Here is a 22280-nt window from a genome sequence, read left to right as displayed (position 1 = left end):
AGTGCACACAGTGAAATGTGTCCTCTGCATTTAACCCATCACCCTGAGTGAGCAGTGGGCAGCCATGACAGGCGCCCGGGGAGCAGTGTGTGGGGACGGTGCTTTGCTCAGTGGCACCTCAGTGGTACCTTGGCGGATCGGGATTCGAACCAGCAACCTTCTGGTTGCGGGGCCGCTTCCTTAACCGCTAGGCCACCACTGCCCCTTCAGTCCCTGACAGAAGTCTCGTCGCTTGTGCACAAATTGACCCGAAGTGGCGCTGAAATATATTTCTAATCAAGATTTGTTTTTTCTTTTTTTACAAGATATGGCTCATTTTATTCCCAACAGCTTTTGTAATAATGTTTCAGTGCGAGACAAACTGTCAAAAAGTGCTTTGCTCAGTGGCACCTTGGCAGATCGGGATTCGAACCAGCAACCTTCTGATTACGGGGCCGCTTCCTTAACCACTAGGCCACTGCTGCCCCTACAGAAACACACTCGCCTATGAACCAGAAGACCCAGGGTCGAACCCCACTTACTACCATCGTGTCCCTGAGCAGGACACTTAACCCTGAGTGTCTCCGGGGGGGGACTGTCCCTGTAACTACTGATTGTAAGTCGCTCTGGATGAATGTAAATGTCAGACCCCACACGATCTAGACAGAACTCTGAGATACGAAGCTGATGCTCTCCCTGCGGATGTGCCCGTGCGTTGCCTTTTCCCGACGTTTGGCGAATAACAGCCGACGTTTTGCCAGGCTGTAACGCGACTCGCTAATTTTACGTGCGTGAATGTGAATCGGAGTCGGGGCTCAACTCGCTCGCACCGCCGGCTGAATGAAATTGCAGTCAAACAGGTTACTGCCGTAATGTGTTCAGCCGAAACGTCCAGTTTAAAACCAGACTGGAGAAATATGCTAGATCCTGCACCACATCATCATATCATCATTCTACAGGGTGAGCCATTTACACGGATCCACCTTAATAAAATGGGAACGGTTGGTGATATTAACGTCCTGTTTGTGCCACATTAGTATATGTGAGGGGGCAAACTTTTCAAGATGGGTGGTGACCATAGTGGCCATTTTGGAGTCGGCCATCTTGGATCCAACTTTTGTTTTTTCAATAGGAAGAGGGTCATGTGACACAATACATTTATTGGTAATTTCACAAGAAAAACAATGGTGTGCTTGGTTTTAACGTAACTTTATTCTTTCGTGAGCTATTTACAAGTTTCTGACCACTTATAAAATGTGTTCAATGTCACCAACCATTCGCATTTTATTAAGGTGTACCCATATAAATGGCCCACCCTGTAAATCAGTGAAAGCAGCCATCTTTACTCTTGGCAAGAGTGAGGTGGATTTTTTTTTCCAGCAGACCTCACGCAGACCGGCTTTTACTTTACTTGGCAGACGCTTTTATCCAAAGTGACTTACAAGAGGAAGACACCAGCAATTCTCTTTCGATTTCTATAGAATATTGAGTTTACAAAACTGATAAGGCTCAACTTGTCAGTTGAGAGCATGCTCAGAGATTGTTAGGTGCTAGACGAAGAAAAATTATAATATATTTATACATTTTTGTATTGTTTGTGCAATGTGTACGCATGTGCGTGTGTAAGTGTTAGATTTGTCTGTAATATTTTTTGAACAAGAGGGTTTTCACCTGCTTCTTAAAAGTGGTGATAGTCTCGGCTAGTCGTGTGGAGGAGGGCAGGTTGTTCCACCAGCCAGGGACAACAACGGAGAGCAGAGATGATTGGAATCTGAGACCCCGTGAAGAAGGAATTTTTAGTCTCCTTTCGTTTGCAGATCTGAGAGAGCGTGCAGGGGTGTAGCTAGGTAGTATTGTGTTGATGTAGGAGGTAGTATTGTAGCTTCTGTGCAGGAGTGTAGCTAGGTAGTATTGTAGCTTCTGTGCAGGAGTGTAGCTAGGTAGTAGTGTGTTGATGTAGGAGGGCGCAGTTCCATTTACAGCCCTGTAGGTAGCATCAAGGATTTGAACTCAATGCGAGCAGCTACCGGGAGCCAGTGGAGGGAGGTAAGAAGAGGTGTAACATGGGTGTATTTTGGCTGATTGAAAATGAGACGGGCTGCCATATTTTGGACCATCTGGAGTGGTTTTATGGTGACTGCAGAGGCTCCAGCCAGGAGAGAGTTACAGTAGTCGAGTTTGGAGATGACCATTGCCTGGACGAGGAGCTGCGTAGCCTGTTGTGAGAGAAAAGGCCGAATCTTGCGAATGTTGTAGAGAGTGAACCTGCAGGATCTGGAGATCGCAGCAACATGATGGTTCAAACTCAGTTTGTCATCTATCCAGACTCCAAGGCTTTTTGCAGATGCCGTGGGTGTTAACAATAGCGATCCAATTTGAATTGAAAGGTTTTGCTGAGGGGAATTGTTGCCCGGAAAGATCAGAATCTCGGTTTTGGATAGGTTGAGTTGGAGGTGTCGCTCAGACATCCATGCCGATATGTCTGAGAGGCAGGCCGAAATTTTTGTTGCTATAGTAGCATCTTCTGGTGGGAATGACAGATAGAGCTGGGTGTCATCAGCATAAGAGTGATACGAGAAGCCATGTGATTGGATGATGTGACCAAGTGAGCGAGTGTATATTGAGACACCAGCAATTCTCCTTCGGTTTCTATAAATTTTGAGTTAAAAAACTAAGAGCCCCGATAAGGCCGAACTTATCAGGAAAAGAAAATGATCGGGGATTGTTAGGTGCCAGACGAAGAAATAATATATTTTCTGGGTGTGTTAGACTTTTTGAACAAGTGGCTGCTGCAGTTCACCCAGTTGTTCGTGGACTCTGCTGCTGTGCGGAGAGTCTGGAGTTAACCGCGGCCCTCGCTGGTTTAAATGCAGCAGCCGTAGTTTTACCCGCGGCGCTCACGGGACCATCAGGCGCTCCGCAGTAAAACATCACACGTTCGCCTTTACTGCACTAACCTCGTGCCCGCAACCACAAAACAAAACTACGGCCCATAATACGAACGCACGGCGAACTCCCGGGAGGTCTGCAGGTGACGTGATATTCGTTGAATTATTAATCTTTTTACTCGTAAAATTATTATAATTTTTTTTTTTTAAATAAATGCCTTTGAGGATTTTTAATGACTAATGCTGAGAAGCCCAAAATAAGAGGGTGGTGGTGAAGTTGATCTGCAAATGAGCCGTTCCCGCTGTGGGTATCGGGGTAAACGGTGATTAGTGGGAATCGTTGCGGTTTTGGGGGTGGCGGCGTTTGCCGAGTTCGGAATGAAAATAATTAAGGTCACAGGTCAAGCCGGCTGACCCCGTAGGTGTGTGCGTTAAACGGGCAGGAGCGATGAGGCGCTTCCTTCCTGGCCGCGTGCAGCGCTTGCGCCGAAATGTTCGCAGATGTTCTTGCCTGCACATTTCACACCTCTCACATGACCGAATTCAACGCCAGCAGATTGTCATCTTCTGCTGCGTCGCAGCTCAACCAGCCCGACAGGAGACAGGGTCGCCACCGACGGTGTGTAGATCACGTACAGCTCATTACGACTTTTTTAAACAACTCATCTAGCACCTAACAATAAGTTTTTCTTAATCAGTTCGATTTGGTTCTCATTTTTATTTCCCCATTAATTGACTAATTTAGAAATGTATGCATTCTGATGTACAATTTCTTAACATATTTATAGCTCTTAAACTGAAAATTACAAAATAAGGTTCACGTAAGAGTGAAATAAGTGCAACGTTGGGGGCTTGAAGTGTACCTACAGTGTACCTCCTGAACCTACAGAATTTAACAGTCGTGCTGAAAATGCCGGTCATAGAGACATGCCGTTTCATTCATCACCTGATCTGATCCACTGAGGGTGGAGGCCGTTTGGTGGCATCATCATGAAAAGATGATTTGGGGAAAAAATGGCCACTGTTAGTCAATTCTGGCCCAGAATCGCGTCTGGCCTGAAACAACAAACGGGTTTTGGAGATGCTTAAGGAGTGGTAGTAGCCCCAGACCCAGGTTCAAAACCCACTTACTACCAACGTGTCCCTGAGCAGGACTCTTAAGACCCTAAGTTGCTCCAGGGGGGGACTCTCCCTGCAACTACCGATTGTAAGTTGGTAAGTCGCTCTGGATAAGGACGTGTGGTAAACGCCCTAAATGTAAATGCTTAAACATACGTCCCCCCTGCCCAGTCCCGCCCCTGCTCTGAGGTGTCCTCTTCTATCCCACTCCAACATCGCGTACAAGGTACAAATTACACGTACACCCACATCTTTGATGATCTTTGCTTTTGTGGTCACTCGCGTTGCGACGCCATCTTTGCTTCGGATCCAACAGGGTTTTTTAAAAAAAAAATGTATTTGCATGAACGCAATCGATGACGTGGATGCATCACCCCAGCCCAACTAATAACCCCTCTCTCTCTCGCTCTCTCTCTCCCTCCCTCCCTCTCTCCCTCTCTCTCCAGGTGGCGACAGACAAGGTTGCAGGCAAGCTGAGTTCTACTCTCTCATGGGTGAAGAACTCGGTGTCGCACACGGTCAGTCAGATGGCTAGCCAGGTGGCGGCGCCCTCCAGCCTGCACATGGCAGCAGCCGGCGCGCCTTCGCCGTCGTCGCCGGCACTCACGCCGTCCTCGCCCGCCCAGCTCAGCCCCGACGACGTGGAGCTGCTGGCCAAGCTCGAGGAGCAGAACAGGTTCGAGCGACGTAACCTCGCCGTTTAAAGTCCGTTAAAGGTGCAACGCGGGAGATCCGGTCTGCTGGCAGGTCCATTCTACGTCAAGTAGAGATCAGCTGTTCGTAATTCCGTGAGATCCTCTCGTCCATGTTGGGTCTTTTCCATCGTACACTTCAGTCCTACGACTGCAAAATAGTAAAAAGGAGTTTGTGTTGAGGTTTCGACCCAGGAATTATTGCCTTTCGTGCAGGGTCAGGAGTGATTCACGTCCTGTTTCGTCAGTTTTCATGTCTTCCATGACAGCAGCGCAGAGAAGACTCTGCAGAAATGCTGACGCTGGTTCTCCGGAGGTCCTCGCTGCACTGCTGTTAAGAGCTCCGACGTGGTGATAAGATTTGACCCGTGGGCGCTGGTACGAGGCCTTATCGTGGACTGTAAGTGCTGCTGTGAGCGTCTGTAGAAGGCTCTTGTGGCGCACCAGTTTCACCATTCCAGCCACGTGCTTGCACAACTCCCTGGCGTCCGTATTTATAGGGGTCGGCGCTATATGGAATGCGCTTGATGTGTCTCAGCTTGTTCCATGTGCGATGATATGGGGTGGCAGTAGCCTAGCGGGTAACACACTCGCCTATGAACCAGAAGACCCAGGTTCAAACCCCACTTACTACCACTGTGTCCCTGAGCAGGACACTTAACCCTGAGTGTCTCCAGGGGGGGACTGTCCCTGTAACTACTGAATGTAAGTCGCTCTGGATAAGGGCGCCTGGTAAATGCTGTAAATGTAAATCCTAACTTTACTGTTAATCAGGCAGCACGTATGGTCACTGCCCCGCCCAACCAGAAAACTCTCGTGCGCGTTACGTACCGGAGTATCGGCGAAGATAAGTGACGTGTGATCATGAAACGTGAACACTCGAACCACGGGGCAAAATGGTGAATACCAATAATCACAGTAGTCGGGAGCGCAAGACTGGACAACAGGGACCCGGAGGACTCGGAAATGTGTCCATAATAATATAATAGAATTCAGCACTTATTTCGCAAATTTTGCGTTTATACAGCGATTTAGAGGAAATGTTGTGATCTGGCTTAAAAATGTCACGACTACTGATTGTCCTACTGATGTAGGACTGGAACTGTTGACGTGTCAGTACCATGTTTGGTGAGGCCGGTGTGAGGCGTGAGAAAAAGTACTTTTCGTTAGAATACCGTTTATGTCGGTGAGCCGCGTACATTAGTGCTGCCTTTCTGCCCTCCGTATCGCTCGGGGACGGGGACGGGTGTTTCTACTCTGCTTCACGCTCGCGGTGGACTGCGCTCGATCTGCTCGTGTTCTGGTCTGATATTTTAATTAGCGACGGCCACAAGTTCTGTTCCTACGAACGCGGTGTTCTTGAACAAATGCAGCCCTACGAGCTGGCCGACCTGTTCTCGAGGAACGCGTGGCATGTGAAGAAGGGGGCTCTACCCGACCTCTGACCTCGGCCGCCTTTCAGGCTCGCAGGGACACAGCTGGGCCCTTTTCAGACGCCACTTGTTCCTTTGGCCACGCCTCCCCCGGAGGACAATGGCCGATCATCTGTCGCGTCTCGTAAAGCCTGCACGTCACACAGAGACTTCCTTTTCCTGAACGAGTTCACCACTCACGGCCTCGGGTGACAGAAAGAGGTAACAGACTGGCAGAAATGTCACGAGAGCAGTGGATTCTGGGAAGGTCCAATAGAATATGTATATTTGCTTTTTTTTTTTTTTTTATAGTGACAGGAGTTGCCACAACAAAAAAATGCGAAGCTCAGTTTCAGTTCCGTTGTAGTCCTGTGTGCTTCCGTGGCTTGTCATCGTGGTTTATCGGGCGCGTCGTTAGCTTGTAAATAATACATCTTTTTACTTTTATTCAGACGTACAGACTGCGTCCGCGGAAGCTTCGGTCATTTTGAGGTCGTCTTTTTTTTCTCACGTCTGAGTTTCTAGGTCTCCTTGACGACAGAAATTCACCGGATGCCTGAAGGGCTCCCTGCCGCTCAGCCCCATGCGGGTAACCTTTTTCTGGGTTTTTACCGCGTGCCCGTCCCAGAAGTGAATGAGCCTTCATGAAAAATACCTGTTGACCTTCCCCGTCAAGCGGAGACAATAATTCTTAAAAAAAGAATGAGCAGATCCCGGTCACATGTACTGCATTATAAATAACTTAATCAAAGGAACTTAATGTTGACATGTTACGCGCATTTAAAGAAATGTTTTTCTTGTTGGTGCAATATTTTGAGTCCACCTCCATCGTGAAGGTCTTCAGTCCACACCTGATTACACTCACCCCCTCCAATCGATGCACACTCGCGCACACACACACACACACACACACACACTCTCTCTCTCTCTCTCTCTTTGTGTCACACACACCTACACACTTAAAGATTGTGTCATTTCTGTCTGTCACTCTTGTCTCATGGCTTTACACATCATGCCAACCTACAGCCTGCAGTTGCAGCTGATGAGCTGGTTCTTCTGCTGTACTTTGGTTACCTACAGCCATGTTTCTCAGCCTGTCCAGGTTTTCGTTCCTCCTCATGTTCTGTAACAGGAGCATAAGGAAAACGTGGACCGGCTCCTGGCCATGAGGACTGGGCTGATGGCCCATTGAGGCCTAAAGACCTTTGCACTCAGCTGATAAAAGTAAAAGTGAGCATTTGGTGGAGCAGACCAGAGACAGTAGGGAGCGTTGGTGTTTGTGTGTTGAAGACCTGTGGCCTCCACAGTCCATGCAGCAAGTCCCTTTGGACGGAGCGCTTCTCTGGAGTTCCCCTGTCTGAGATCCGTACGCGCTGAGATTCTGAAGCCATGCCGAGGTCAGTACAGGCTTGAAGTTTCTCTCTGTGAGTTTCGCCGTACGGCCGTTTCTTTGTTTAGCCACTGGTTAATAATTCGCCGTTGTTGGGGTTTCCGTAGAACGGGGCTGTGTGATTTTTCGGGGAAATAAATCGCACCACCATTCGGATTTTTTGATCCACAAGGTCCACAGTGCCGTGTAACAATAACACAACTCGTGTGGGAACTCTGTGTTGCAGTTTCTTGCCAAATTAGAGGTTTTGGGTATTTTCTTTGATGTTTATAGTGTTGAAGAGAATTTTCCAGGCCCTCAAAAGTTTTGGAATACGAAATAAATACATATATAGTTCTTGAAAAGTCATTGAAATCTGATCGACACATGAACATATAATGAAGTACATAGTTCCCGTATAACGATGTTTTTCAACGTGTAAAACTGTAGTGTAAAGGTCTGTAGTGTCTTTGCTGGCTTTACGTAGTGAACCACGTCACGCGCTGTTGCGTGCAATGCTTCCATATTCCAGAACTTCCTCAGCCCGCGTGTCTCCTTTTAAAAGTCATGTAATTTACAGCTGATTTACGTCTGGATATTGTGAATAATTTCAGAAGCGGAGGACGTTTTCGGTCTCAGTGAACCTTGTACTGTTTGTGTTGTGGCGGCGTCACGTTCCGGTGCTCCGCTGCCATGTCCCGCCTCAGCCCCAGTCTAGAGAGGGTTTCTCCCCTCTTTATTCGGCTTGTCAGAATGAAGGAGACCTCATGCCTCTGTGGTTGTCTGGGTTTCGTCGGTCAGACTCCACGTGGTAAATCAAACGCCGAGCTCCTGAAAAGATGGTGCCAAAGACGTGTAGAATCGTGTTTAAACCCTTTCCAAGTCTGTATCAGTATGGGGGGGAAAAAGGACACTGTGAAAAAGCTAACAATGCCGTTCATTACTGCTAAAAAATAAACGAAAAGCTACGTGAAAATATAACTATAATTGTCCGTCCAACCCTGATCCTGGAGGGCGTTTACGACACTCCACCAAGTTCTTGAGTTCAGTCGGGTGTGGTGGATCAGGGAACGTGCCATTCTGTGCAGGGCTGGCCCTCTCGTACACCGGGGGTGGATTATAAGAAGAATGTATTCAATTCTTATTAATTAGAGAGACTATATTATAAGGGGTAAATATATAACGTAATGATGTTAAGTGAAATTCAGTTGTAGATCTAGATATTTGTATGTCAGATATGAGAATTTGAACACACACACAAGCTGGAGGAGCTGTTCCTGTCCCCCTGTGGGTTTTGTTGTGGAACGCGTCCTCTACAGTTCAAAATTCTGCCCAAACACACCAATCCAAAACCAATCATTCCATCACGCACCCTCCTGACCCAGATCCGGCTGTAGCCCTCACCGCCTGAAACCCACACCCACCGTGACGTCGCCGGCTGAACGCGAGCGTCTCGGAATCAGGAGATCTGCTTTCAGGGCCTTTGTGTCCGGTCGATGTTTTGGTGACCCAGGTGTCCTGCATTCATGATTTTCACTCAGCATGCCTTCCAACCACCGCTTTCGGCGGAAGATAACTCTTCTTCTGTTGTACCTTGTAGATCATATAGTTTACATTATCTGCACTTTAGTACAGGATTAGTGTTTAATTTGTGGTCTAACAGGTGGTCTTTTATCCAAAGCGACTTACAAGAAGACGACACCAGCAATTCTCGTTCGGTTTCTACAGATTTTTAGCTACAAAACTGAGAGCCCCGATAAGGCCCAACTTGTCAGGATTACATCATGCAATTGTTAAGTGCTAGACAAATAATTTTTTTTATTTTGTGAGTGTGTATGCATGTGTTAGATTCGTCTGAAATACTTTTTGAACAAGAGGGTTTTGAACTGCTTCTTGAAGGCGGTGGTAGTCTCGTCTAGTCGAATGGAGCAGGACAAGTTGTCCCACCAGACAGGGGCAACGAAGGAGAACAGAGTGGATTGGGATCGGAGACCCCGTGAAGAGGGAATTTTCAGTGTGCGGATCTGAGCGGGTGTGCAGGAGTGTATCTGGCTAGTAGTGTGTTGGTGTAAGAGGGAGAACTTCCATTTACAGCCCTGTAGGCAGCATCAAGGATTTAAACTCGATATGAGCAGCTACCGGGAGAGAGGCGAGGAGAGGCTGGTTGAAGATGAGGCGGGCTGCCATGTTCTGGACCATCTGCAGGGCTTTTATGGCTCCAGCCAGGACATGAAAGTCACTTGCGCTGGTAACATGTCCTACGCTGATGTCCTCCTCTCTTTGGTCTCCGTCTCAGCCACCTTGGTCTGCCATGTTTCTCGTTTGTCGAGGGAGTGTAACCATGCCGCCAGTGTAAGGTTAGCCCAGCATTGCCAATGTACACTGGGATATTTTAGAGATTCCGTTTAACTCATCTGTGCAGGACGCATACGTGACGGGAAAAAGAACAAGTGAATTCGCCTGCGGCCGGACTTTTCAGGTCTGTGAGCAGGTTTCTTCCCCAGGAGAACAGAACGTGTGGGACTTTCTCCCGCACTATGGGGCGATGCCATAGAAGGCGACGTTCCCAGTCCCGCTCGCCCTGCACTGCCGGGTCGCTGCTCTCAGATCAGCCGTGCCGGTTCCTCTGAGCCAGATGCCAGTTTTATCCGGATGATTAATTCCTCCGAGAGAGTCGAAGGCTCTGTTTACGTCTGGCGGCTGTCGTGATTCCCGCTCCTGCCGACTCACGACTTGCGGCTCGCGGTCGGGTTCGAAGAGCAGCGCGGCATCTTCTAAATGCAAAATGAGCAAAATCGTGGGCAGGGAGTTTAGTTCCTTTCAACACCTCAGCAAAAAAAGTGAATCAGTCCAGGAAATCAAGTCTGCTGTAGCAGCGAATAGTGAAAGAGATCGTCATTGTGATACACAGCACACGGTGCACACAGGGAAATTTGTCCTCTGTATTTAACCATCACCCTGAGTGAGCAGTGGGCACCACGACGACGTGTGGGGACGGTGCTTTGCTCAGTGGCGCTTTGGCAGGTCGGGATTCGAACCAGAAACCTTCTGATTACGGGGCCGCGTCCTTAACCGCCAGCGCCCCGGAATAACGTGTGGTACGATCACATCTGTTAGAAGATGTGGTTGACAGAAGGTTGTCGGTTCGAATGCCCGACCGCCGAGGTGTCCCCACACGCTGCTCCCTCGGGGTGCAGAGACACCATTTCACTGTGCACTGGGTGCTGCGCTGTGGTGTCGCATGGGACGACTAATCGCTTTCACTTTCACAATTTCAAATATCTGTGTGTGTGTGTGTGTGTGTGTGTGTGTATACTGCTTCACACGACATTGAATCTGTCCCCAGTATTTTGACGTTTGGATTCTGAGCAGTACACAGCCCTGCTGTCATTTGGCCACGTTCGTGTCATTGTGTGGTCCTTGGATGAGGGGACGGAATGTGACCTGGCTTGTGTGCGTCTCCTGTCGACAGGCTGTTGGAGACGGACTGCAAGTCTCTGCGCTCGGTGAACGGCTCGCGTCGGAACAGCGGCTCCTCGCTGGTGTCCAGCTCCTCGGCCTCCTCCAACCTCTCCCACCTGGAGGAGGACTCATGGATCCTGTGGGGGCGCATCGTCAACGAGTGGGAGGAGGTGCGCAAGAAGAAGGACAAGCTGCTGAAGGTAAAATCCAGAACACCTTTTGTCCTCCTGCAGACTTCATACCGCATCAATACCTGTGATCAGAATGGTTTTTATTACATGCAGAACTACGTTTACCAGACATCCTTATCCAGAGTGTCTTACAATCAGTAGTTACAGGGACAGTCCCCCGCTGGAGACACTTGGGGTTAAGTGTCCTGCTCAGGCACACGATGGTAGTAAGTGGGGTTTGAAACCTGGGACTTTCTTGTCTTCTGATTAATAAGTGTCTTACCGACGGGTGGTAGTAGCCTAGTGGGTAACACACTCGCCTATGAACCAGAAGACCCGGGTTCGGATCCCACTTACTACCATTGTGTCCCTGAGCAAGACACTTTACCCTAAGTTGCTCCAGGGGGACTGTCCCTGTAACTACTGATTGTAAGTCGCTCTGGATAAGGGCGTCTCATAAATGCCATAAATGTAAATGTAAATGTAAATGACTAGGCCACTGTCACGCTTTTACATATTTAAATATCACAACTATTGAGGTTTTTCTTCATTTCAAGAACTCAAAAACTGCCAAACAGAAGAATACGTCTTCTGGCCATTAATGAGGCGAAAGCTGCCACCTTGTCGTGAGACATCGTAAGAATTATATCTGGAGGGGGGAGGGGTGTGGTGTAGCTTCAATCATTCTATTACATAAAGATGACAAGACTATGAAAATATTTGCCCAGAAATTGTACAATGACTGGCAGTTCCAGATCATGTGGCCTAAAGTAGCTGGCCCTTGGTGGCATCGTAGGTAAAAAAAAAAAAAAAAAAGTACAGTAGCTGGCCCTTGGTGACATCGTAGGTAAAAAAAAAAGTAAAGTACAGTAGCTGGCCCTTGGTGACATCGTAGGTAAAAAAAAAAAAAGTACAGTAGCTGGCCCTTGGTGACATCGTAGGTTTAAAAAAAAAAAAAAAAAAGTACAGTAGCTGGCCCTTGGTGACATCGTAGGTTAAAAAAAAAAAAAAAAAGTACAGTAGCTGGCCCTTGGTGACATCGTAGGTTAAAAAAAAAAAAAAAAGTAAAGTAGCTGGCCCTTGGTGACATCGTAGGTTAAAAAAAAAAAAAAAAGTACAGTAGCTGGCCCTTGGTGACATCGTAGGTTAAAAAAAAAAAAAAAGTACAGTAGCTGGCCCTTGGTGACATTGTAGGCACTCTGAGCTGCTATTAGGAAACATTATAGTGCAGACGATGTAGTACTTTAAACTGGATCAATAGCCAAACTCTTTTGACCAGAATGCAGAGCGTCCGTGTGGACGAGACCGATTTGGACACGCCCAGTTCTGACCTACGCCCTGGCTGTAACGCGTTTTTCCCCCTGAGTAGAATGTGCGAACGCTGCCGTGATTTGTACCCAGGAACTTCTGGGTTCAAGCCCCTCGGGTAAAGATAGCACAACAGCTGTGACCTCCTGACCCCGGCGCCCTTGAACGTGAGCGTTCTGGCCGGTCGCAGTAGAAGCCCCGTCGCCGCCCGGGTGAAAAGTGGTCTGTCGCGGGAGCGGCCACCTGTTTCCGGAGTCGCTCGCTCGCTCGGTCATCTGTGCCGACACCTGCGGCCGGGGCCAGCGTTCCGGAAGCACAACGCGATCACTACTATTCCTGTTTACGATCAATACCGCGGGCTTTTTGGCCGGAGGCCATCTCGTATCGGCTCTCTGACGTATCGATCCCTGCTGCAGCCTGCAGGCACCCAAAATACTGCCTGTTTTGGGCGCTTTTTTTTTTTCTTTCTTCACCCCAAATCTTAATGAGTATTAATTGAGTGGTTTGACCCGCTGGTGCCTGAAGCGGTTTTGATGTTGCTGCTGTGCCGCGTGAGCTCGGGAGGACGTTTGCTCCGCCGCGGCCTCTGTTTATTGCTGATCGCGCAAGTTCCGACTTGCGGAAAACAGGGAAGCACGAAAGTGCTGAGTCGGCGACGTGGGTATAAACGCTGGATGTCTCGTTCGGCCTCTCGGCACGTGCCAGTACCGCTGCCATGTTGGGACGGGGCTACAAGCTCATTCTACTCGTTCTGACACCTGTGTGTGTGTGTGTGTGTGTGTGTGTGTGTGTGTGTGTGTGTATATATATATATATATATATATATGTAAATATAATACAATATAGTTAGCTCGGTGTGACCTGCCCTGTCTATAGTACTTTTTCCAAATAAGCAGGTGAATGGATGTTCAGCTTTCATATTAAATGGAAAATTCTTGTCTGGAAAATGTATTGTGTAGAGTAGAGTTCATTGTCCGTAGTTTTCCACAAATCTATTCAAAGGCCCACTGCTTTAAATACAAGCATCTGCCAAATGCATAAATCCGGGTTAAGTACTCTTGACGGGACCGTGGCGGGACGGTGAGAATGTCACTCTTACCTGAGCTCTTTGTCTAATTAGCTTTCAACAAGATAGTCAAAAAATGTTTTTGTATTCCTTTCAACGAATTTGCAATTGTTTTACGTCTAACGCAAAGGTATTTCGTTTCTTGTGAGAATAAGTGGAATTTATTGCGATGCAAGGGGAAGATCTTGTCCAGAACTTCAAAACTTGAGAGCCCTGATAAATGTAAATGTGACTTTTTAAAGATCGCTTCTGAGAGTTGAAGATTTAGGTTTAATTCTGTGTGCCATTTAAAAGAAGCTCTAGCCCGTCCCGAGACGGTGGTGGCTCTGTTAGTGCATTTCATGCCGTATTTAACATGACATGTGGTGTTTAAATGTATGAGTCAGCTAAACCGTTGCTGCGGTGTTATAATGGCTGCTTTGTTGCTGCCACGTGCCTCAACCAGCCGGACTCAACTGACCAGAAGTACACTCTTCTCTTCTATTAATGACTTCATAAGGTGTGGCAGATACTAGATATATTTTGAGACTAACCCTGCAGCATAAGAACCATACAATATATATTTGTTTGGTATATTTTGTACTCATTCGGCCATACCCAATGGGAAGGGCACCCCAAGGCAAGGCAAGCGGAATGTAAACAAAGAGCAAGAGTCTTTCTTCCTTCCTGACTGGAGCTAGAATAGACTCTCGGTCTCCTGAGATTTCTGTTCATCCATTTATAACATAATCCGACACTCATTCTAATTTTCAAACAAATCATATGTTGCTAACCAAGTGTAGCCTATATATTATTATAAATAAGTTTTATTTGTGTTTTTGTTATATTGTTTACATTTACAGCATTTATCAGACGCCCTTATCCAGAGCGACTTACAATCAGTAGTTACAGGGACAGTCCCCCCCTGGAGCAACTTAGGGTTAAGTGTCTTGCTCAGGGACACAATGGTAGTAAGTGGGATTTGAACCTGGGTCTTCTGGTTCACAGGCGAGTGTGTTACCCACTAGGCTACTAGAAAAAAGGTGGGAAGAAACGTTGGGAAGGAGTGATACCCTTCCAGGGTAGAGTCAGCCTGTAATTGGTATCAGTGCAGGAGTTGTGAGGATTTGTCCAATAAGAGAGCATCTGTCCATGTTTGGAGGCACAGGACAGTGCAGAGTAGGTTTTAGTCCAGTGTCCTTTAGTTGTTAATGATTTATTGATTTTTTTTTTTTTGTTCACACCCTTCACAATCATGCAATGAAATTCACCAGGATCTGGTGAGGAAGGGCATCCCGCACCACTTCCGGGCGATTGTGTGGCAGCTGCTGTGCAACGCCCAGAACATGCCCATCAAGGACCAGTACTCGGAACTGCTGAAGATGACGTCACCCTGCGAGAAGCTGATCCGCCGCGACATTGCCCGCACGTACCCCGAGCACGAGTTCTTCAAAGAGAAGGACAGCCTGGGGCAGGAGGTGCTCTTCAACGTCATGAAGGTGACATTTCACACTGAAGGAGGGACTTAAATAAAACTGCGGGATTACCGCATAATTAACAAATCCCGCCTTGATCGATACGTTTTCTTTTGCATGCCGTTTGTTGATCCAGCTATTTACCTTGAGTTTTTGAAAAGCATGGATGAATACACCGCTGCTGAACATCAGAACACAAAACTTTTTTTTTTTAAAGTTATTAATTAGTGTGCTTTTAAAGTTGAATTTGCACTAAATCAAAATGTATATAAATGAAATTAAATGAAAGCAGGATTAATGAGGATTCTGTTGTACACGATACATTGCAGGGCACTTCCTTGTCAAAAGTTTAAAAACGGAATTTTATTTGATCATAAATCACTGCAAAATTAGAAACATTTTATATAGTAAATTTAATGTACCATATAAGTCCATTTTCTTCAAAGTTTTTGTATTTTTCACAGACGGTGTGAAGTGTTCAAGTTACATGTATGGAAATTTAGAACCGTATATTGCCGTTTTGAGTTTTTCATGCTAAATTCCAGCTTTGTGACGTTGTTTTGGTTTTGCACTTAAAGATACCTGCAGCATCCAGACCCTTAGAGGCTTAGATGAAATAAAAACGAACAGTGTGTGTGTGTGTGTTAGAGAGGAACAGAGAGAAATGTCACACCTCGGTTGACACCCACAGAAACACTGAAACCAGTTGGAGGTTTGGGGTGGTGCTTTCTCTACTGTAAAATATGGTAGAGTTTGCTAGTAAACTTTTGTTTTTTACAACATGCAAAAAACATGAACTAAAACAGCTTATATATATATATATATATAAATTAAATTTTCAGCTTTAGTTTTGTTGCCGTAACTGTTTTAGTCATTGCAAACTGGCAGACCAGAATACGTGTATTTAATCTAAAAAAAAAAAATTTTTTTTACATATTGATGAAATTTGTAATGTTTCGTTTTTTTCAGGCTTATTCCCTGGTGGATCGGGAAGTGGGTTATTGCCAGGGAAGTGCCTTCATTGTTGGTCTGCTGCTCATGCAGGTGACGCCCCTCACAGCTCCTCACGTCTATGTTGAGGAATACATTTTACGTTAGCAACAAAATCGCAGTTACGCTGTACATAAACTGCTCAGCAACGTATAAACTGTTCAGGAAAGAGTTGCTGTTCTTTTGCCGCACTTTATTTTGTGAGCAGCACAGATATACTGAAGTATTTTGTCTTGCATTTTGCACAGAGAACTTTTGAAAGAGAATCTGTGTAGGTGATATGAGTTTATTGTTGGAACTGTAGATATTGAGAATGAGCGTTGTTTCCAGATGCCAGAGGAGGAGGCTTTCTGTGTCTTCGTGAAACTGATGCAGGACTACCGGCTCCGAGAGCTGTTCAAGCCCAGCATGGCGGAGCTGGGCCTCTGCATGTACCAGTTTGAGTGCATGATCCAGGTGAGCTGCCAGCACAGGCGTCTGTACTTCAGCCACGTTGTGCAGTTTTGGAGACTCATGTACCAATCCTTGCTCTCTACAGGAGCACCTCCCTGAGCTGCACATGCATTTCCAGGCACAGAGCTTCCACACCTCCATGTATGCCTCCTCCTGGTTCCTCACCATCTTCCTCACCTCCTTTCCCCTCCCTGTGGCCACACGCATCTTCGATATCTTCATGTGTGAGGTGAGTGTTATTTGTCAGTATTCTGAGAATCAGCAGCACAGCTGCAGATTTTTTTTTTTTTTTAACCAGAGCTGAGTGGAGAGCATCCTTGTAGAAAGACCAAATTGCCACTGTGATGCATGAGGGTAGAGGGCTTATTGTTCAGGACTCTGTGCCCACCTGGTGGTCGCTTGGTGTTACTGCAGGCTTTTCTCCGACTCTCTCGCAGGGTCTGGAGATTGTGTTCCGGGTCGGCTTGGCCATCCTGCAGATGAACCAGGCAGAGCTCGTCCAGTTGGACATGGAGGGAATGTTACAGGTTCAATCAGGAATTTACCCACCTACACTTGTGTTGTACTGTAGCTGATTAAAATTTTTATTATGAAAGGAGATTAAAAGGAAGTAAATCGCATGCAATAAATCACGTTTCAAATAAAAGGCAATCAGTCTACTGTCTCCTGTGTACTTCTCTGCAGCACTTTCAGAAGGTCATCCCACATCAGTTGGACAGTGGGCCAGATAAGGTCATCCAAGCTGCTTACCAAGTCAAGTATAATGCCAAGAAAATGAAGAAGTGAGCGGTTTTTCTCGTTCTTTCTGGACTCTCTGTCCTTTGGCTGCCTTTGCTTCGGCTACGAAGCCAAAGTGAATTAAATGCGGTGGAAAGGAGAAGGGAGTACAACGAGATTGTCAGGAAGGCGATGTCCTGATGGAATCACGATATCCTCACTCTGACTCCCCAGGTTGGAAAAGGAATACACTACTATCAAAACCAAGGAGATGGAGGAGCAGGTGGAGATCAAGGTAGGAATGTTGGACCTCCACGTGATGCGATTTCACGCAAATATATTCGAAGATTATTTGTCACAGATAAACCCTAACCCAGACAACACATCCACAAGAGATATTTAGCTTGATTGGTTGTGCAGTTGCAGTCGTTGCATTTTAAAAGACTTGAATATTGTAAACGTTTATTTGCATCTTGGCATCCTGATACAAATGTGTTTTTTATATATATATATATATATATATACATATATATACACACACACACACACACACACACACACACACACACACACACACACACACACACACACACACACACACACACACACATATATATCACTTTATTTATAAATAAATTTGTGCGGGCAATGTCGTGAAAGCAGTGAATAGAGTGATTTAGCTGACTCTTGTCTCCCGCTGCCTTACAGAGGCTTCGCACCGAGAACCGGCTCCTGAAGCAGAGGATTGACACACTAGAGAAAGTAAGTGAGTGTCGGAGGACAGGCGGTTGACGCTCACTCGGTAACGCGTGAGGAGTTCGGTCGAGCGAGGTGGCGAGGAAAGCGCCCGCCCCCTGCGCGAGACGTGTAGGCCTCTGGTCGCCGCCCCAGTGTGTGTGTCCACCGCGACGCCCGTCGCCGCGGCGCACGCGTTTATGACGCCGTTCGCCCTCGTCCGTCTCCTGTCCGTCATAAACGCGCAGAGCATGTCTCCACTAACCGGGCTTCTGCATCCGTAACACCCGCCGTCACCGCGTGGGGTTCCGGGTGTGGAGAACGTTCTCGGGTCGTACCGGATGGAGGTAAGTGAACTGAGGGTCTCCCATTGAGGGTCCCGCGGGTGGCACCATATCACTCACCCACCACTAACTGCGGCTGTGACGGGGCATGCCCGAGCGGATACAGCAGTAGCCCAGGCCACGTGGCTGCAGCGCTGCATGCTGGACTGTCGCATGCTTGAGGAAATGCAACCCCCCTCCCTCCGTGACCACAGCCTTCCTGGTCCTCAGCCCTGAACCTGAACATTGTGCTCTAACCCCATCGCCCCAAGCCTTCCTGGAAACCCCCAACGCGGGGGGCTTTTATGAAATCCGTTTCATAAAGCCGAAATCCGAGCATGGCGTAGATCCTTCGCTCTGTCTGCCCTCTACTCGTCACCGTCCTTCACGTTGTTGTTGCTGTAGCCGCACCCCTTTCACCGCCACACTCACTTCATGTTCTTCTATCTGTCCCAGATTTTTTTTAGTTTTATTTTTTTGTGAAGTGTAATAAAAGCGAAAGGCAACTCAAACCCGGGGACGGATAAAGGAACACTGGAGATTTCTGTCATTAAAAGGAAATCATTATTGTTGTCTCTCTCTTGGTTTCTCTTGTGGATTTCTCCCTCTTTCTTGTAGGAAAGTGCTTCCCTGGCAGATAGATTGATCCAGGTACAAAAAAAAAACAAACAAATCTTTTATCACTTCGCTCACCCCCCCCTCCCATTTTAACCCTCCCAGCCCGGCCCAGCATGCTCATGATTTGTGCTTGAAATCAGACCAGATCCAGACTCCACGTTCAGCCCCATAAATAACCCCAGAATAACCGCATGCCTCTTGTTTTATTTTAAATCCATTAAAATCATCCTGCTGGCCAAATCAATAAGCAACCTTTGTGCCCTCGACATCCCCATCCGTCCGGCCTGCTTCCCTTCACCGCTCATCCCCGCCATCTCCTTCCCGTGCACTCACGCTGACCTCTCTCCTCGTTCACGATACGCCCCACCCTCCCCGCCGAAAAAGGGGCAGGTGACGCGAGCGCAGGAGGCCGAGGAGAACTACCTGGTCAAACGGGAGCTGGCCACGGTCAAACAGCAGCTGGAGGAGGCCAGTGCCCAGCTGGAACAGGCCCATGGCACCGGCAGGCAGCTCCAGCAGGCGTCGCAAGGGGTAAGGAATGGCCACAGCGCCCCCTCCCGTCCAACCTGGAGGAACTTACCCAGGCCTGAGCCCGAAATCCCGGGTGCTGGTGGACTTCCTGTGTTTCCTGTTCACAAATGCAGAATCGGTTTTTGAAACCATCATATTTAGGCACAGTGCATTCAACATTCTCGTAAAGTTAGGGCCTGGCGTCCTTAAGCCACACCCATTCACATTTACATACACCCGTCTTTCAGAATCGTGAACGGCGTCGTTTCCATCGGTTGCCTAGCAACAGCGATCTCCCCTCCCTTCGGCTGGAGCCCTCTTCACACAGCCGACTTCACACCAGAACACGACGGGCTGCCGCGGCGCGGCCACATTTGCATGTTCGCCGCTCGTGCCTCATGAATACGTGAGCGGGCGTCTGAGATGCTGCTCACGTATTCATGGGCGCCGCTGTAAACATAATGAGGTGTGAAATTATCGGGGTGTCGTAGCCCGCCGAAGAAGTCATGTTTCTTTAATGTGCGTGTTCGACATGGAAACGCCTCGTTCCACAGACGCTGGCCGCTTTATTCGAGCGTGGTTGATTGTGGACAACGGCGAGAACATGAGTGTCCGTCTGTTGGGAGTTTTGTGGCGAGGTTGTCCTCTTTTTCACCCCCCTCTCTCTGTCCACTCTCCATTCGATCCCCCTGTCCCCCCCTTTCTCCCACCGACTACCAGAAGAGCCGTCCCCGCTACTCTGAGGAGTCGGTCCTGCAGCTGGAGAGGGAGCTGGTTCAGGCCCGGCTGAAGGAGGCGGAGTCTCAGTGCGCGCTCAAGGAAATGCAAGACAAGATCCTGGAGGTGGAGAAGGTGCGTACCTCTTGCAGCTCGCGCCAGTCGCCGTTCGTTCGTACCAGTCTGACGACGTCTCGGTGTTTTAGAGAAACACGGCGCTGCCGGAGGAGAACAACGTGGTCCGGCTGCAGGAGGAGCTGATCGGCGTCAAGCTGAGAGAGGCCGAAGCCCTGACCTCCCTCAAGGAGCTCCGGCATCAGGTCAGAGGCCTGGAGGAGCACTGGCAGGTGCGTTGTTGGCATGTTTCATGATGCGCATGACAAACGTTGGTCCGTGATTTGTCTTTATTCTTGACAAGGTGCCGAGATGTATGTATTGTGCTACTTGAAACACCGGTTTGTCTGTGTTGCACGCGGTCACGTTGTCAGCACGTAACTCTGTTCAAATGTTGCATGTAGCACCAGGATCCGGGGAAACGTTGTTTCGTTTCACTATGCTCCGTCTAACATGCATGTAAAGTTATAAAGTGAAGTGATTGTCACGTGTGATACACAGCAGCACAGCACACGGTGCACACAGTGAAATTTGTCCTCTGCATTTAACCCATCACCCTGACTGAGCAGTGGGCGGCCATGACAGGCGCCCGGGGAGCAGTGTGTGGGGACGGTGCTTTGCTCAGTGGCACTTCGAACCGGCAACCTTCTGATTACGGGGCCGCTTCCTTAACCGCTAGGCCACTGGCCCACAGCTGAAAAAAAAAATCTATAGACTATCGTCTTTCGTGGTTTCCTGTTTGTGTGTAATTGGCGTGGTGAGGATCGTTTGAATCGCCCCGTTTCCATCATCCAGCTCCTCTACAGGTCAACCTATGCAAACAGAAATTTAACAGTCAGTGACAAATCCGAGCAAAAAGGGTTCGCTTGGAACAGAACTGAAAAAAGCAAGGTTCGAAACTGCGCTCGAAACTGAAACAGATTTGTCACTCGATCTCAAAATCACCACACTTCTCCTGCCAGAAGTTTGATAAGCATGGTTCTGGAACGGTGAACAAGCATCCTCAGCTTTTCTGAGAGTTGTGCAAGCGTCTTGTTCGTCTTTTCTGTTCCTTACAGTTTTGATAAAGATCTGACTGTGTTCTGATGATGCCTCTTGCTACTCACTAACTTTAATTTCTGTTCTCTTAAAAACACTTCACACACACCAACCAACACTAATGAGTGTGTACATTGTGATGTTTGTGTGCGTGAACATTTAACAGAGGCACTTGGTGCGGACCGCGGGCCGCTGGAAGGACAGTGCGCGGAAGAACACGGTGAGCGAGCTGCAGGACGAGCTGATGAGTGTTCGACTGAGAGAAGCAGAGGCCCAGGCGGAGCTGAGAGAGACCAGGCACCGCCTGCTGGAGCTGGAGACACAGGTGACACACGAGGTCACACGCGCGTACGCTCTTCCAGGATTTACGGGTCTAGAGATTATGTGTAGCATTGTCTTCGACAACCAAATTTTGGACTAAATAAAAAAACCTTTATCACGTGATTAAAATGAGCAGTAAATGCTGGTCATGTGTTGATAATTATAACAAAGCACATATCATGTTATATTGTTGACTAATAAAAACAAGACTAAATATGATTTACAATATAAAAACTATACTATAATGTCTCTTGATTTTTGTAAAATGAGACGTTATTTCCTCGTTTAGTCGCATTAATATATTGCGTTTTCTGTTTCCTGTATCTCATGGCTTCACAATACACAACTGCAGCATTAATTCATTTTATTAGATGGGTTAGCGGATGGCTGGGAGAAAATGACGAAGCGATCTTTTGACACTTTGAATTGTAAAAGAAACAATATTTGTCGGAAAAACATAGAACAAATCAGAGCGTCTTCTGTGTCTGTAATGGCTGTCGAGTATTCTTGAGTCTTTAAGGTAACAATAATATAATAATCTTGTTTTATGAAATGGGTAAAAGAAACAGTTGTTTTTATCTATTCTGCTTGGTACTGTATTGACTGGGTTAAAAAGATTCGCTAGAAAAACCGACTAAAATGCTATTTTCATTAATTAAAACTAGATTAAAATCAGTTTTAAACTAAAATAGTCATGATTAATATGGAACTACAAAGTGTTCGAAATGAATTAAATAAATAAGACATCATGAAATAAATAACCATATGAATATATATGACAAGGAGAGTAAAATTATGATAGCAAAATTGTGAAATAATTAAACT

At 47.3% G+C, this 22280-nt stretch overlaps 1 protein-coding gene across 6 annotated transcripts in view; it reads left to right on the top strand.

Moving 5' to 3' along the window:
• evi5b (ecotropic viral integration site 5b) overlaps window positions 1-22280 on the top strand; it is a 40012-nt gene that overhangs the window by 6694 nt on the left and 11038 nt on the right. For 2 of the 6 annotated variants that reach the window (XM_028961503.1, XM_028961506.1), the window contains exons 2-16: window positions 4433-4662; window positions 10932-11121; window positions 14719-14943; window positions 15889-15963; window positions 16240-16365; window positions 16448-16591; window positions 16800-16889; window positions 17047-17144; window positions 17314-17374; window positions 17788-17841; window positions 18756-18788; window positions 19140-19286; window positions 19986-20117; window positions 20189-20329; window positions 21301-21459. In XM_028961503.1, coding sequence (XP_028817336.1) covers window positions 4433-4662; window positions 10932-11121; window positions 14719-14943; window positions 15889-15963; window positions 16240-16365; window positions 16448-16591; window positions 16800-16889; window positions 17047-17144; window positions 17314-17374; window positions 17788-17841; window positions 18756-18788; window positions 19140-19286; window positions 19986-20117; window positions 20189-20329; window positions 21301-21459 — 1905 coding nt within the window. Of the gene's footprint in view, window positions 1-3107; window positions 3487-4432; window positions 4663-10931; window positions 11122-14718; window positions 14944-15888; window positions 15964-16239; window positions 16366-16447; window positions 16592-16799; window positions 16890-17046; window positions 17145-17313; window positions 17375-17787; window positions 17842-18755; window positions 18789-19139; window positions 19287-19985; window positions 20118-20188; window positions 20330-21300; window positions 21460-22280 lie in introns of those variants that run through there. The other 4 variants (XM_028961505.1, XM_028961502.1, XM_028961501.1 and 1 more) reach the window with 4 other exon arrangements.

The sequence above is a fragment of the Denticeps clupeoides genome, chromosome 19 (genome assembly GCF_900700375.1).
Source record: "Denticeps clupeoides chromosome 19, fDenClu1.1, whole genome shotgun sequence".
Lineage (NCBI taxonomy): Eukaryota > Metazoa > Chordata > Actinopteri > Clupeiformes > Denticipitidae > Denticeps > Denticeps clupeoides.
This window is presented reverse-complemented; position numbering and strand designations above follow the sequence as displayed.